The 15,159-nt window shown below is 47.2% G+C and overlaps 1 protein-coding gene across 1 annotated transcript; it reads left to right on the top strand.

Annotated features, from left to right (window-relative positions):
- On the top strand, nt 1–14,740 carry LOC117668101 (uncharacterized). Its single transcript, XM_087884719.1, has 6 exons — nt 1–412; nt 4,656–5,248; nt 5,766–5,880; nt 6,020–6,102; nt 8,344–8,470; nt 10,702–14,740. The coding sequence occupies exons 2-6, from the start codon at nt 4,853–4,855 to the stop codon at nt 12,261–12,263; spliced, it is 2,283 nt and encodes a 760-aa protein (XP_087740845.1). The 5' UTR covers nt 1–412; nt 4,656–4,852; the 3' UTR covers nt 12,264–14,740.
- The last annotated feature ends 419 nt before the right edge of the window (nt 14,741–15,159 follow it).

The raw sequence follows: 15,159 nt of genomic DNA, 5'->3' as shown, positions 1-15,159 counted from the left end.
GGCCCCCTTGTTTCCCAGTTCAGGCAAAGCCGAACAAAGAATTGCGCTCCGGGGAAGCATCTGCCCAAGACCTTCAAAAGGGGGGGGCAGGAAGTGACCGTCCACGCACCCTACGCCCCCCACACCCCGCCCGTGGCCTTTCTAGGAAGAGGCTCTCTCTGCTTTTAACTCTAGCCAGCGGAGAGCAAAGACGCGTGGGGGTGCAAGTCCTCGTGGGGATGGAGATCTCCCCGCCGGGCTACAGCTGAGCGGCTTAGCAAAGCCAGGAGAGAGGTTGAGAGGGAGCTAAGTCCAAATTCTGCCTCCAGATCTTTCCCCCTGAGATCCAGAATCCTGCCGGGCGGGGTTGCAAACTTGAACTCAGGTGTTTCCCGGCCGATCGCGGGTTCTGCTTCTTCCCTGCTGGCTTCAGGTAAGTGGGGTAAAAAAAGAGCCGTTGCCTTTCGGGTTTTTCCTGGCAGGAAAAGTTTCCTTAAAGGGCAACCTTTAATTTAATTTAATTAATTCAATTAATTCAATTTATATGCCGCCCCTCTCCGAAGACTCAGGGCGGCTCACAATACATTTTTAAAAATCATTATAAAAAAATATTTAAACATTAAAAACATTAAAAACCCATTCACGCCATTCATGGCCAGATCTCGCCAGATCGCAAGAGCGAGATCAACGGCCCCAGGTCTGCCGGAAAAGCCAGGTCTTCACCGCTTTTCGGAAGGCCAATAGGGTGGGGATGGTCCGGACTTCAGGAGGTAACTGGTTCCAGAGAGGTGGGGCAGCCACAGAGAAGGCCCTCTCCCGCTGGCCCACCAGCCGGCATTGTTTAGCTGACAGGACCCGGAGGAGACCAACTCTGTGGGATCTTACTGGTCTCTGGGAGCTATGCGGCAGAAGGCGGTCTCGAAGATAACCTGGCCCTGAGCCATGTAGGGCTTTAAAGGTAATAACCAACACCTTGAATTGTGCCCGGAGACTAATAGGGAGCCAGTGCAGCTCGCGGAGAATTGGTGTAATGTGGGTGTATCTAGGTGTACCCATGACAGGTCGCGCGGTTGCGTTCTGGACCAACTGTAGTCTCCGAACACTTTTCAAGGGTAGCCCCATGTAGAGCGCGTTGCACTAATCCAACCGTGAGGTGACAAGGGCATGAGTGACTGTGAGGAGAGCCTCCTGATCCAAGTAGGGTCGCAATTGGTGCACCAGGCGAACCTGTGCAAAGGTCCCCCTAGCCACAGCTGTCAGGTGTTGCTCTAATCTTAGCTGTGAGTCTAGGAGGACACCCAAATTGCGAGCCCGTTCTGAGGGGGACAATTTCTCTCCCCCCCAGAACCTTGCACCGGCCAAGCGACTCTCTCCTGATCCCTGTAGCAAAATGGGGGAGGGGGGCACATGGCGCAGAAGGGAAGGGAGGGAAAGGTTGGGAGGCCAAGGCAGTTCAATCCGGATAGAGCTGGGAAGGACCTTAGAGGTCTTCTAATCCAACCCTCTGCTCAAGCAGGAGACCCCCCCATGCCATTTCAGAACAAGTGGCCGTCCAGTCTCTTTCTTCAAAACCTCCAGTGATGAGGCACCCACAACTTCTGGTGGCAAGCTGTTCCTCTGGTTAATTGTCCTCACTGTGAGGAAGTTTCTCTTTTTAAGTCCTGGTTGCTTCTCTCCTTGATTAGTTTCCATCCATTGTTTCTTGTCCTGCCTTCTGGTACTTTGGAAAATCGGTTGACCCGGGAGGGGGAAATCCAGCAGGTTCTGACAGGTTCTGGAGAACCGGTAGTGGAAATTTTGAGTAGTTTGGAGACCCGGCAAATACCACCTCTGGCTGGCCCCACAGTGGGGTGAGATTGGAGATTTTGCAGCATCCTTCCCCCAGGAGTGGGGAGGAAATGGGGATTTTGCAGTATCCTCCCCCTGCCATGCCCACCAAGCCACGCCCACCAAGCCACACAACTCCCACCAAGCCACGCCCATAGAACCGGTAGTAAAAAAAAATTGGATTTCGCCACTGGGTTGAACACCCCCCCCTTCTTTGTGGCAGCCCCTCAAATATTGGAACACTGCCACCATGTCTCCTCCATTGGTTTCCACCCATTGTTTCTTGTCCTGCCCTCTGGTGCTTCGGAAAATAAATCGATCCCCCTCGTCTATGTGGCGGCCCCTCTAAAGGGGCCTTGCCTGGTTCAGATTGGCTTTGCTCTTTCCCTGAAATTTGCAGAAGAAGCAGCAGCAGACAGATGACTTGGGAACTCTTGAAGAGTTTTTCCTGGTGAGCTTCCTGGGAGGAAGCGTCAGGCTGCCTCTCTCCGTCCCATGGCCTCTTTTCCCAGTCTTGGGTGGGGTCCTGGCTCAGTGCTGGAGAACAAGAATAGCAGAATAACAGAGTTGGAAAGGACCTTGTAGGTCATCTAATCCAATCCCCGCCCCACCCCGCCCAAGCAGGAGACCCTACACCAGTGATGGCTAACCTTTTTGCCGTCACGTGCCAAAAGCAGGGGTCGTGGGGGGGTCGTGTGTGTGTGTGCCCACATCCATAATTCAATGCGCCCCGCCCTCCCGCACATGTGCACGTGACCCCCCCCATACTCCTCCCTGCTTTTGGCACATGATGGCCCGGTGGGCCCATTTTTCCCCCTCCCCAGGCTCCAGAGGCTTTCTAGGAGCCTGGGGAGGGCAAAAACAGCCTTCCCCATCCCCCCAGAGACCTTCCGGAGGCCAGAAACAGTCAGTTTCCTGACTTCCGGTGGGACTGGAAGGCCTGAAAATCAATTGGCTGGTGCATGCATGCGCGCTGGAGCTGAGCTAGGGCAACACTCACGTGCCCACCAATATGGCTCCGCGTGCCACCTGTGGCACCCGTGCCATAGGTTCGCCATCACGGCCCTACACCATTTCTGAAGCAATGGATGGAAACTAGTCAAGGAGCGATCCAACCTAGAACTAAGGAGAAACTTCCTGACAGTGAGAACAATTAATCAATGAAATGACTTCCCTCCAGAAGTTGTGGTTCCTTCAACAGTGCAGGTTTTTAAGAAGAGATTGGACAACCATTTGTCTGAATTGGTATAGGGCCTCCTACTTGAACTTGATTGGACTAGAACAGGGGTTTGCAACAGGGGTGGGTTCTAAATTTTTTTACTACCGGTTCTGTGGGCGTGGCTTATTTTGTGGGCGTGGCTTGATGGTCATGTGACAATTATTTAAGATTTAGCAGAGGTACTGGTCTACCAGGCTTTTAACTGCTTGCAGAGCTGTACCGATCTACCCATTTATTTTTGCAGGCACTGATCTACTCATGTATTTTTGCAGGCACTGGTCTACCCATTTATTTTTGCAGGCACTGATCTACTCATGTATTTTTGCAGGCACTGGTCTACCCATTTATTTTTGCAGGCATTGATCTACTCATGTATTTTTGCAGGCACTGGTCTACCCATTTATTTTTGCAGGCACTGATCTACTCATGTATTTTTGCAGGCACTGGTCTACCCATTTATTTTTGCAGGCACTGATCTACTCATGTATTTTTGCTGGCACTGTTCTACTCATTTGTTTTCTTTTAACACTGATCAGCTGTAGGGCGGCCCTTTGAAGCCCTGCAGCAAGAGTTTAAACAGTTTTTTTCCCTCTAGCCATCAGCTGGGACTCAGGAGGCAGCAATAGATTGGGGGTGGGGCCAAATAAAAGGTAAGAATAACGCGGGGGGGGTGCGGGGGGGCAGAACTGGTTCGGTGACATCATATCGTCACTGCTACCGACTCGGGAGAACCGGGCCGAACCGGGAGGAACCTACCACTGGTCTGCAACCCTAAATACTCAAAAGAGCCATTTGGACCCGTTTCCCACAGAAAAGAAAACACCGGAAGCCACAAAACCCTGCCTGTGCTGACTATTTCTAGAGTGGCCACAAAACTAGCATATGTAGTTGAATTAAACGTTCTGTTTTCTTCTGAAACTTTTCTTTTCTTGGATTTATCCATGGTTGACCTACCAGGGGTTGAAAAGTTCAATAAATCACGTGCTGGCGGGTGTCACACATTGGCGGCTGTGACGCATATTTTGAGTGACAAGGAGCCACAGCAGAGGGGTGAAAGAGCCACATGCAGCTCCAGAGCCGCAGGTTGCTGACCCCTGGACTAGAAGACCTCCAAGGTCCCTTCCAACTCTTATTTTGAATCTGTCCTGCAGGCAAACTCCCATAAAACTTGAATGGTCTGTCCTTCCTAAATTATTTCTAGAGGATGCATCTAGCTTGCATCCTGGGAACCCCATGGGAAGGTCTATCCCAAGCTCAAGGCTTGCTTGAACCCCATTCCATCTGGGCCCCGAAATCAAAGCAACGGGCCGCCTATCCCTGTGGCATGTCCATCTCAGTAGACTATGGCTCCCTGAGGTGGATGAGTTCTTCTCAAAGCTTTTGGGAAGGTTGAGACAAAGACTTTGCAAGGATTCTTCGGAGAGTTGGACTGGAAGACCTCTAAGGTCCCTTCCAACTCGGTTATTCTATTATTCCATTGAGAGGAAACTGGGCTCCATCTGAAAAGGCCCCAAATTGCCAGTTTCCTGAAAGTCTGAGTGGGTTTTTTAAAAGAGATCTGGTACCGTGGAGAACTTTCAGATCCTTCTGAAGTGGTGTTTTTTTTCCCCTCTTTTCTTTTTCCTCTTAGGTTGGGTGCTAAAAGCATCTCCTGAAATTCTGAATATCCAAGGACCAGGATCTCACAACCTCCTCAAGATGTCTAAAGGGAGCTTTTCTTGCTGTTCTGGTCCCCAAAACAAGGTTGCTTTGGAAATCTAGGGGAGCACCTGGGTTTTTGTTTTTCGATATACATCTCTGCACAGAGAAAAAGTGACCTCACCCAACATGATAGGGGGAGGAGACACAAGAAGCCCCAGTGTCACTCTGATTGGGACTGCTGGGACATGCGGAGAGAAAAACCTCCTGAAAGGAGAAACCATCAATTGGATTGTACAGAATCCCTCCTTCAAGGGGTTCTCCTATCAGGACTCTGAGGGACCCCGAGAGCTTTGCAGCCGACTCTACCAAATTCATCGTGAATGGCTGAGACCGGAAAAAAACACAAAAGCTCAGATGTTGGACCTGGTGGTCTTGGAGCAGTTCCTGGCCGTCCTGCCTCCAGAGATGGAGACTTGGGTGCGGGAATGTGGCGCAGAGACCAGTTCCCAAGCTGTAGCCCTTGCAGAGGGCTTTCTCTTGAGCAGGGCAAATGACCGCAAACAGAGACAGCAGCAACAGCAGGTGAGAAATTTTATCCATGGTAAATTCTCTGGGTGACGTAATTACAAACGCTACCGAATATGCTTTCTTTTACAGGCTAATAGCATCAGAAGACGGTTTTATTTAAATTTTTTGGTTTTGTCAAATTATTCTCTCCCTCCTTCGTAAGAGTTTCCCAGTCCTTCTTCCAGAGAAGGCTAAGAAGTTGAGAACAGTAGAACAAAACAGATGTAACTCAGGGTTGAACTGTGAAGTCCGTGATGCACTCTTGAGCTTCATTACTTTCTTGTAGAAGTTTCATTACTCAACTAGGGTAACATCTTCAGTGCTAGAGGGGAGTGGGGGGTTTGCTCTCTGTTTATAAACAGTAGCTTGTCCTACCAATGGAGGTGTTGTTTTCTCTTTGGCAGTTCCCTGATTAGGCTACTGTTTACTGTTTGTTTGTCTGGTGTTAATCCCTGCTTCTCTGGGTATTGATTGCTGGCTCTACAGTTAAGAACAAGACAGTAACGTGCTTTTTCTACTTTTCTTGTGGGAGGAGTCCTCCCCGTTGGCTGCAGAACACGCTGAAGCATGGGGGGATCTGCTTTATACCTCTCAGGAGCTGAGCTTTCGGGAAACATCCCAGGAGCGTCCATCTCAGAATTTAGCAGGTAAATAGAGGAGTCCTTCTGCTGCAATGGAAATGAACACGGTCTCCCTAAAAGTACTTTAACTTTCGTGAACAAATGGCTTTTGTGCCTAGTGTCTCTCCATAATGTTCTTTGAACCCTTTTTTTTTTTATATCTCAGTCTCCAAGAATAGAACATTGATAACTCCTGTGGGACCATCTCTCTTTCGTGGTGTAGAAGCAGCGGCTGTGCTTCCAATTGAGGTAAACTAAAGCACTCCACTCGTTCCCCCAAATCTGTGATTTGTTTGCTGTCCAAAATGGCCCCAACCTCTTTTCCAGAGCAAATTCCTTCCATTTTATGAGTGTCAATCTAGCCAATTTGCCTGGCCACAAGGAAGTTCCTGGCAACCTGGGAACTTGCTTAGGGTTGCATATCATTTGTGAATTGATGGTATCTCATACAGTGGTGGGTTTCAAAAACTGTTACTACTGGTTCTGTGGGTGTGGCTTGGTGGGCATGACATGGCTTGGTGGGCATGGCTTGGTGGATGTGGCATGGGAAGGATACTATAAAATCTCCATTCCCTCCCCACTCCAGGGGAAGGTTACTGCAAAATCTCCATTTCCTCTCAATCAGCTGGGACTCGAGGCAGAGAATAGATGGGGGCGGGGCCAGTTAGAATTTTTACTACGGGTTCTACGAACTACTCAAAATTTCCGCTACTGGTTCTCCAGAACTGGTCAGAACCTGCTGAAACCCATCTCTGATCTCATAACTGTCTTCTGGAAAAAACTTACTTACTTACTTACTTACTTACTTACTTACTTACTTACTTACTTACTTTCCTTCCTTCCTTCCTTCCTTCCTTCCTTCCTTCCTTCCTTCCTTCCTTCCTTCCTTCCTTCCTCTTTCTTTCTTTCTTTCTTTCTCTTTCTTCCTCTGTCTTCCTTCCTTTACTCTTTTTCTCCTTCTCTCTCCCTCCCTCCCTCTTCCTTCCTTCCTTCCTTCTTTCCTTCTTTCCTTCCTCTTTCTTTCTTTCTCTGTCTTCCTTCCTTCCTTTACTCTTTTTCTCCTCCCTCCCTCCCTCTTCCTTCCTTCCTTCCTTCCTTCCTTCCTTCCTTCCTTCCTTTCTTTCTTTCTTTCTTTCTTTCTTTCTTTCTTTCTTTCTTTCTTTCTTTCTTTCTTCATGCCATCCATCTTGTCTAGAGACAGTTGTCTCTAGCTACTGTTGGTCCCTGAGGGATAATATAAACTGTCAATTAAAATATCAAACAGGAATCTCCCAACCCTTCGTTCAGCTATGATGGATAGAACACCCAAGGTCTGTCCCATCACTTGATCTGGAAGGATATAGGGTGTGAACAGATTGTCATTCAGGGACTTCCTATGTCTAGGAAAAATCATATTTATCCTAAAGAAATGTTGGAATCAATCAATTAAAAGAGACCTTGAAAGCCCTACATGGCTCAGGGCCAGGCTATCTTCGAGACCGCTCTCAGAATCCTCAGGCGCAACAAGTACAAACCACCAAGAACGACGTTGGATGTGTAATGCTGGTTTAATCTTGTCCGTCCCGAAAACGCTGCAGTCGTAACGATGTAAAATTGGCACTACATGCATACGACATGTAGCGCTTATATCCGTCCCATACCTGTCAGCTGTGAGGCAGAGCCCAGAACAACGCCCCGCCACCGGCGAATAGGCAGACCAGGAAGCGCTAACAAGGGGTGCTAACAAGAGCCAGCTGCTGCGTTTTTGAAACCTCCCGAACAAGCGATAACCCGATCCCGTGGAGCCCTGACCCCGACGCGTCTACCCGCCCGCCTGCCGTAGTGCCTATGTGCATCCCCCCCACGTGTGAATGTACGCCCATCCTAGCCGCGAATAGGGGGCGTATCGGAGCTTGGTGCGGAGCATGGTGATAGCAAAGGCGGTCGGTGATTGCGCAGCCCCGTCCCATCCTCATGACCGTGTTGCAGTGCCGAGCGGGATGGCGCCGAGCGGGATGGTGGGGCTCGACAACTGCCTTCTACTGCATAGCTCCCAGCGACCGGTAAGATCCCACAGAGTTGGTTTCCTCCAGGTGCCATCAGCTAAACAATGCCAGCTGGTGGGCCCGCGGGGGAGGCCTTCTCTATGGCTGCCCCAGCTCTCTGAATTAGTTACCTCCTGACATCCGGACTACCCCCACCCTATTGGCCTTCCGGAAAGCGGTGAAGACCTGACTGTTCCGGCAGGCCTGGGACCATTGATCTCTCTGTTGCAATCTTGCAAGATCCGGCCATGAATGGTGTGCATGGGTTTTTAATGTTTTTAAAATGTTTTTATAATGTTTTTTAATAATTTTTCTGTTCATTGTTCGCATTATTTTTGCTGTACGCCGCCCAGAGTCCCTTGGGAGTTGGGCGGCATAGAAATGCGATAAATTAAATTAAATTAAATTAAATTAAAATCCTTCCTGGAGCTGTTGATTCACTGGGAATTCCTTCTTCCTGTTTCAGAATTCCCTGTCCTTCGATGATGTAGTTGTTTTCTTCTCAGTGGAGGAGTGGGATCTGCTAGACTTCAACCAAAAAATCCTGTACAACGAAGTTATGCTGGAAAATGCCAGGAATATGGCCTCCACAGGTAAAAGGTTCATCTTTGCTTTGGCTTCAATTCAGTGGGGAAGGTATTTTCTAGTAAAAAATAAAATAACCCATTTATTAGAGCAGTGGTTCTCAACCTGTGGGTCGGGACCCCTTTGGGGGTCGAATGACCCTTTCACAGGGGTCGCCTAAGACCATCGGAAAACACATTTTTTCAATGGTTTTAGGAATAATTTTATGGTTGGGGGTCACCACAACATGAGGAACTGTATTAAAGGGTCGCAGCATTAGGAAGGTTGAGAACCACTGTATTAGAGGAAATGTTGACCTGTTCATCCCAAAGGTGCTTTATTTTCAAAAAGCGGCTGGACTTTGTTTTTCCTTGAAGACATTTCACTTCTCATCCAAGAAGCTTCTACAGTTCTGACTGAAGAAAAACCAAGCACAGTTGCCTTTTCAAAAACTACCTTTGGGACAACCACAGCCTGGACGACAGAGAATCTCCATAGACATGTTGACGTGTTCGTTTCCGAGAGGGAAGAAATTGTTTTTAACTAGACTACACTTTTCATTGAGGACTAAAATTATCTTGCTGTCCTTAGAGAGAACGTCCTCTCATTCAGTGATAGTTAGAAGCCCCAATAGACCCACAGGTTTTATCACAGGGAAACAGAATTACTACTAATTGGGCCCTACTCACTACTTTGCTTGTTTTCTCTGGAGGTGATGTGGCCGTGCGCTACCATTTGCCTCAGGTCCTATCTGCTACCTCATGAGACCTGAGGTAAAATAACATTCTAGGATGGCAGAACTGCTTTTTCAAAGGAACGCAATCTCATTCAAGCGGTTTGGACCTCTGCTCTCATGTTCCTTTTCCAGTTACAGGTAGTCCTCGACATACAACAGTTCATTTAGTGACCGTTCAAAGTTACAGCTGGAAAAAAGTGATTTATGACCATTTCGCGCACTTATGATTGTAGCAGCATTTCCATGGTCACATGACCAAAATTCAGACGCTTGGCAACTGACTCGTATTTATGATCGTTGTGATCATGTGATCCCCTTTTGCGATCTTCTGACAAGCAAAGTCAACGGGACAGCAGAGTCACTGAACGACAGTGTTACTAGCTTAACAACTGAAGTGATTCACTTAATAACTATGGCAAGAAAGGTTGTAACTGCTTGCATAAAATGGGGCAAGACTCACTTAACAACTGTCTCACTCAGCAGCAGAAATTTTTGGCTCCACTGTGGTCGTAAGTCGAGGACAACGTGTACTTGTCTTTCAACAGCACAGCTTTCTCTTCTTTTAACCAACTTTTTCTTGCGTATTATTTCATCTATTCAATTGCTTCCTTGGATCTGGATGTTACTCTATTATTTGACTCCATTTTACCTTCCTTGCTTTATCTTTTTCACTGGCAGAGGGTTGTAGGAGGCTGTAGCAGCCAAAAAAGGAGCTCGGAGCCTGTTTTGGCTGACAGAGGGCTCAGGCCACCACAGGTGCCCCCGACAGGAGTGACATCAAGCTGGTCACACCCACCCTGGCCACGCCCCCGTCCCGCTGCACCCCCCCACCCCCCGAGATCAAACACAACCCTGATACAGCCTTCAATAAAATCGAGTTTGACACCCCTGGTTTAGACCATCTAACCATTGAAGTGAAGCATCATTGATATTAAAACAAAATGGACCAATATATGCCCTCAGCTTATAGCCAGTCCCAATGTTATCTCAGTGGGACCCTGCAATCGTACTGAGTGGAGGATATTTACAGGAGTCACAGTGGCGCAGTGGTTAGAATGCAGTACTACAGGCTACTTCTGCTGACTGTCAGCTGCCAGCAGTTTAGCAGTTCGATTCTCACCGGCTCAAGGTTGACTCAGCCTTCCATCCTTCCGAGGTCGGTAAAATGAGGACCCAGATTGTTGGGGGCAATAGGCTGACTGTGTAAACCACTTAGAGAGGGCTGCAAAAGCACTGTGAAGCGGTATATAAGTCTAAGTGCTATTGCTATATAGAGTCCCAGCAGACGTCGTGTGAGGTGCAAATCCAATTCAGGATTGTCCATTGCTGGTGTGGCAGTTCAAAGCCTGGCACCTTATTTGTGGGGTCATTTGTATGTCTTCCTACGTCTGGATGTTCAGCGACCCATTTGGTTTTCCATTGGGAATTGATGTCAAAGTTATGCCAGTGCCAGTGGGGGCTTCCCGGATTTGAGTCTTCTGCTTTAAAGGTGTAATATGTATTTCTGTTTCTTTTTGTCCCAAGGATTTGGTTGGCCAGAGAGTGCAAATTATAAACAGACATCTGTGGAACATTCACACACAGTCCGAAATGACATTGGGGAAGGGATGTTTGAAAATCTACGGGGACCCGAAACATCGGAATGCAACCAATTAAACAAGAGAAGAGCAAAATCTTGTACTCCTCAGTGGGCAGAAATCCATTTTTATCTTGGCCAGCAAGGACACAAGAAAGGAAGGAAGTGTCCCGCCTGCGGAAAAACACGTAGAGGAAATTTAGATTTCTGCGAATACTGCAGAACTCACAATAAAGCAAAACAATGTAAGTTTGGGGAGTATGAACAAAATTACAATTCGCCCCTTCTTCGTACCTTACATCAAACTACCCAAACCAGAGAAAAAACATATCCCTGCACGGAATGCGGGAAAACCTTCAGCAAGAGCAGTAATCTTAATGCCCATAAAAGGATCCACACAGGTGAGAAATTATATCAGTGCATGGAGTGTGGAAAGATGTTCAGGTGGAGTAGCGGACTCACCTACCATAAGAGGATCCATTCGGGAGAGAAACCCTATAAATGCACAGAGTGCGGAAAGAGCTTCAGTGGCCTGAGTTCCTTTACTTCCCACAAAAGGATGCATTCTGGGGAAAAACCCTACAAATGCGCCGAGTGCGGGAAGTGCTTCAGTGGTTTCAGTTCCTTCACTTCCCACAAAAGGATGCATTCTGGTGAGAAACCCTATAAATGCGCCGAGTGCGGGAAGTGCTTCAGTGGCCTGAGTTCCTTTACGTCCCATAAAAGGATCCACTCGGGGGAGAAGCCGTATAAATGCATGGAGTGTGGGAAGAGCTTCACTATAAGCAGTCACCTGATTTCCCATAGAAGGATCCACTCGGGCGAGAAACCTTATCAATGCACCGAATGTGGGAAGAGCTTCACTTTAAGCAGCCATCTTACTTCCCATAAAAGGACCCACTCAGGGGAGAAACCATATAAATGCACTGACTGCGGAAGGAAGTTCAGGTGGAGCTGTCACCTGACTTCCCATAAGAGGATCCATTCGGGAGAGAAACCCTATACGTGCCCAGAGTGTGGAAAGAGCTTCATTGACCTGAGTTCCTTTACTGCCCATAAAAGGATCCATTCCGGCGAGAAACCGTATCAATGCGCAGAGTGTGGGAAGAATTTCAGGAGTGCTACTAATCTTAGTGAACACAAGAGGGTCCACTCGGGTGAAAAGCCATATAAATGTGCAGAGTGTGGGAAAAGCTTCAGGTGGAGCAGTTGCCTTACGTCCCATAAAAGGATCCACACAGGGGAGAAACCATACAAATGCACGGAGTGTGGAAAGGACTTCCGGAAGAGCTGTTCTCTCACTACTCATAAAAGGATCCACACAGGGGAGAAACCGTACAAATGCATGGAGTGTGGAAGGAGTTTCACTATGAATAGTAGCCTGACTTCTCATAAAAGAATTCACACCGGTGAAAAGCCGTATACCTGCGTGGAATGTGGAAAGACTTTCCGCAAGAGCGATAACCTTACGTCTCATAAAAGGGTACATATGAGATATAAACCATGTTAATGTTTTGGATTGAAGGGGATAGGCCCTCAGCCACAGCAGGCATCTTGTCTTCAGATTTACACCAAGGAGAACTTGTATAACTGCAGGGAGTGTAGAAAAAGCTTCAAAATGTAGAAAGAGCTGATAAATTGCTCTAAACCAAGGATGTCAAACTCAAGGCCCCTGGGCTGGATCTGACCCGTGGGGTAGTGGTGGGTTGCTCCCGGTTCGCACCGGTTCGCAAGAACCGGTAGAAAAAAATTGTAGTAGTTCGGAGAACCGGTAATAACATTGGCTGGCCACGCCCTCGATCCAGTCCCCGGCCCGGTCGTCACTCGCTTACCCTGCCCACCTCATCAGAGGGTTGGGTTTTTTTAACTTTTAAAAGCATTTTTTCTACAACCTCTTTGTCCAAAAAAAAATGCTTTTAAAAATAAAAAAGAAAAAGCCTCTGATGATCACGCGGCTCATCTGGGATCGTCAGAGGCTCCTGAAGGCATTTTTTTCTGGAACTCTTAAAGTTGTAGAAAAAATGCTTTTAAAAGTAAAAAATAAATAAATAAATAAAAGTTGGCCACGCCCACCCAGTCACATTACCCCCCCCACCAAGCCGTGCCCACAAAATAAGACACGCCCACAGAACCGGTAGTAAAAAAAAATTAGAATGTGCCCCTGCCATGGGGTGCTTACAGCTGCCTCACGGGGCCGGCCTGGAAATAGCAAAGGATCAGTCTGCGGTGCCTCAGGCAGGCAAAACGTGTGTGGGGGGCTGCATCCGGCTCCTATGTGCCCCGTTTTCAGCCTGGACGGCCTCCTGCAGCACTTTGCTGGCCAAAATGGGCTGTGCGGGGGCCACATGCGCCTCCTTGTGCCCCGTTTTGGCCGGCAAAGTGCTGCAACAGGCCATCCAGAATGAAAACGCACTTTGGCCATGCACAGTTCCCCCCCACCACCATGCCCCGTTTTGGCTAGCAAAATGCTTCAGGAGGCCATCCAGGAAGAAAATGGGGTGCCCAGGGGCTGCCCCCACCCCGTGCCCAATTTTGGCTGACGGTGCTGCAGGAGGCGTCCGTCCCATCTCCTTCCCCTCATGGCCGGCCCACAGAGGAAAACTACAATGCTGATCTGGCCCTCAAAGAAATCCAGTTTGACACTCCTGCTCTATACAGAACGAATCTTAGAAACGTATGTTATATGGAAACCGATTATTTTATATGTGCTCACTTACTCGCCATAGAAGATTCCACACATGGGATAAGCACATGAATGACAGACTTTGAAAAAAATATAGTTTATTAACTAGAGACAAGAAAACACCAAGCATTTGCCCATGCCTTATGTGTTCCTTGTATATCTGGCATGGCATCTAATCAACTGTACAAAAGAAATACCTTTGTATGTTATATGGCGCATCAATACTTTTTTATTTCCTTAATTACCTGATGGGAAAATAAGTAGAGTGGTTTTTCATGAATTGAGTTAATAGAATACAGTATTGCAGGATTTGGTGGGAGGTACAGGTGACAGCAGCTACAGCTGTGGATGGTTTCTAATATGAACCCAGTATTTCTCTACAACGTTTTAAGGTGTGTGGATTTCAGCTATCGAATCTCCAGCCAGCACTGTTAGCCAACTCTTCACCGTAACCCTAACTTTGGACTTATCCATGTCCACATATTTGTTTGTCAGTATTTAAAATTCCTTCTCTTAAGATCCCAATAGGGCTTCTCCTTCTTTTTTCCTTTCTCGGTCCAATTACAGGTAGTCCTTGACTTATGACCACAATTGAGCCCAAATTTTCTGTTGCTAAATGAGACAGTAAGTGAATTTCCCCCCATTTTATGACTTTTCTTGCCATAGTTCTTAAGTGAATCACTTCCGTTGTTGAGATAGTAACACGGTTGTTAAGTATATGTCAGAAGGTCGCAAAAGGGGATAGCTTGTCCCCAGGACAGTGCAACCATCATAAATATGAACCTGTTGCCAAGCATCTGAATTTTGATCACGGACTGTAGGAATGCTTCAATGGTTGTAAGTTTGAAAAACAGCCATAAGTCACTTTTTTTAGCGCCGTTGTAACTTTCAACGGTTACTAAATGAATAGAATAGAATAGAATAGAATAGAATAGAATAGAATAGAATAGAATAGAATTTTTATTGGCCAAGTGTGATTGGATATGCTCTCAGAGTACATAAAAGAAAAGCTACGTTCATCAAGAATCATAAGGTACAACACTTAATGATAGTCATAGGGTACAAATAAGCAACCAGGAAACATTATATTAATAGTTGCAAGTTGAGGACTACCTGTATCTAATTCCTTGCCCCAACTTGTCTCATTCCTCCTTTTTCCCCCTCTCTCTTCCCAGCATAGTTTTCAGTTCCTCCACTTCCCTTTTTATTCTTTGGTTTTTTTCTGTTGGGAAAATGGAATTGTGTGTGCCTGCACAAAGGGGGAGTGATTGTTATATACAGATAAAGATCAATTACTTGTGTTCTTTATTGGGAATTAATTTATATATTACTTCAGTTAATATTTTGTCTCAAATATTGTCATGCACGCTAGGGAATCGTGCGGTGGCCTAGAGGTGGAGCTCTCGCCTCACAATCAGGAGGCTGTGAGTTCGATCCTAGGTAGGGGGCAGATACTGTATTTCTCTCTCTGGGCACAATGAGAGTATTATCTCCTGGGGGAAAAAACTCCGCATTGGCGACAGGAAGAGCATCCGGCCAGTAAACACTCAGCTCCATTTAGTTGCCCAGACTCCATCCCGCATGGGATTATGGGGTCATTAAAAGAAGTTGATGAGCATCATGCACGTTAGGAGATACACCGTATCATCTTCAGGATTGGATTCAGCTAGAAGTCAATTGGGAGTGAACACTTTTGGGGGGAGATATTCTTATATCAATTATT

Source organism: Pantherophis guttatus, chromosome 2 (assembly GCF_059756535.1).
Source record: "Pantherophis guttatus breed Tessera chromosome 2, ASM5975653v1, whole genome shotgun sequence".
Classification (NCBI taxonomy): domain Eukaryota; kingdom Metazoa; phylum Chordata; class Lepidosauria; order Squamata; family Colubridae; genus Pantherophis; species Pantherophis guttatus.
The sequence above is the reverse complement of the archived record's forward strand: the minus strand, read 5'-3'. Positions and strand labels throughout refer to the sequence as shown.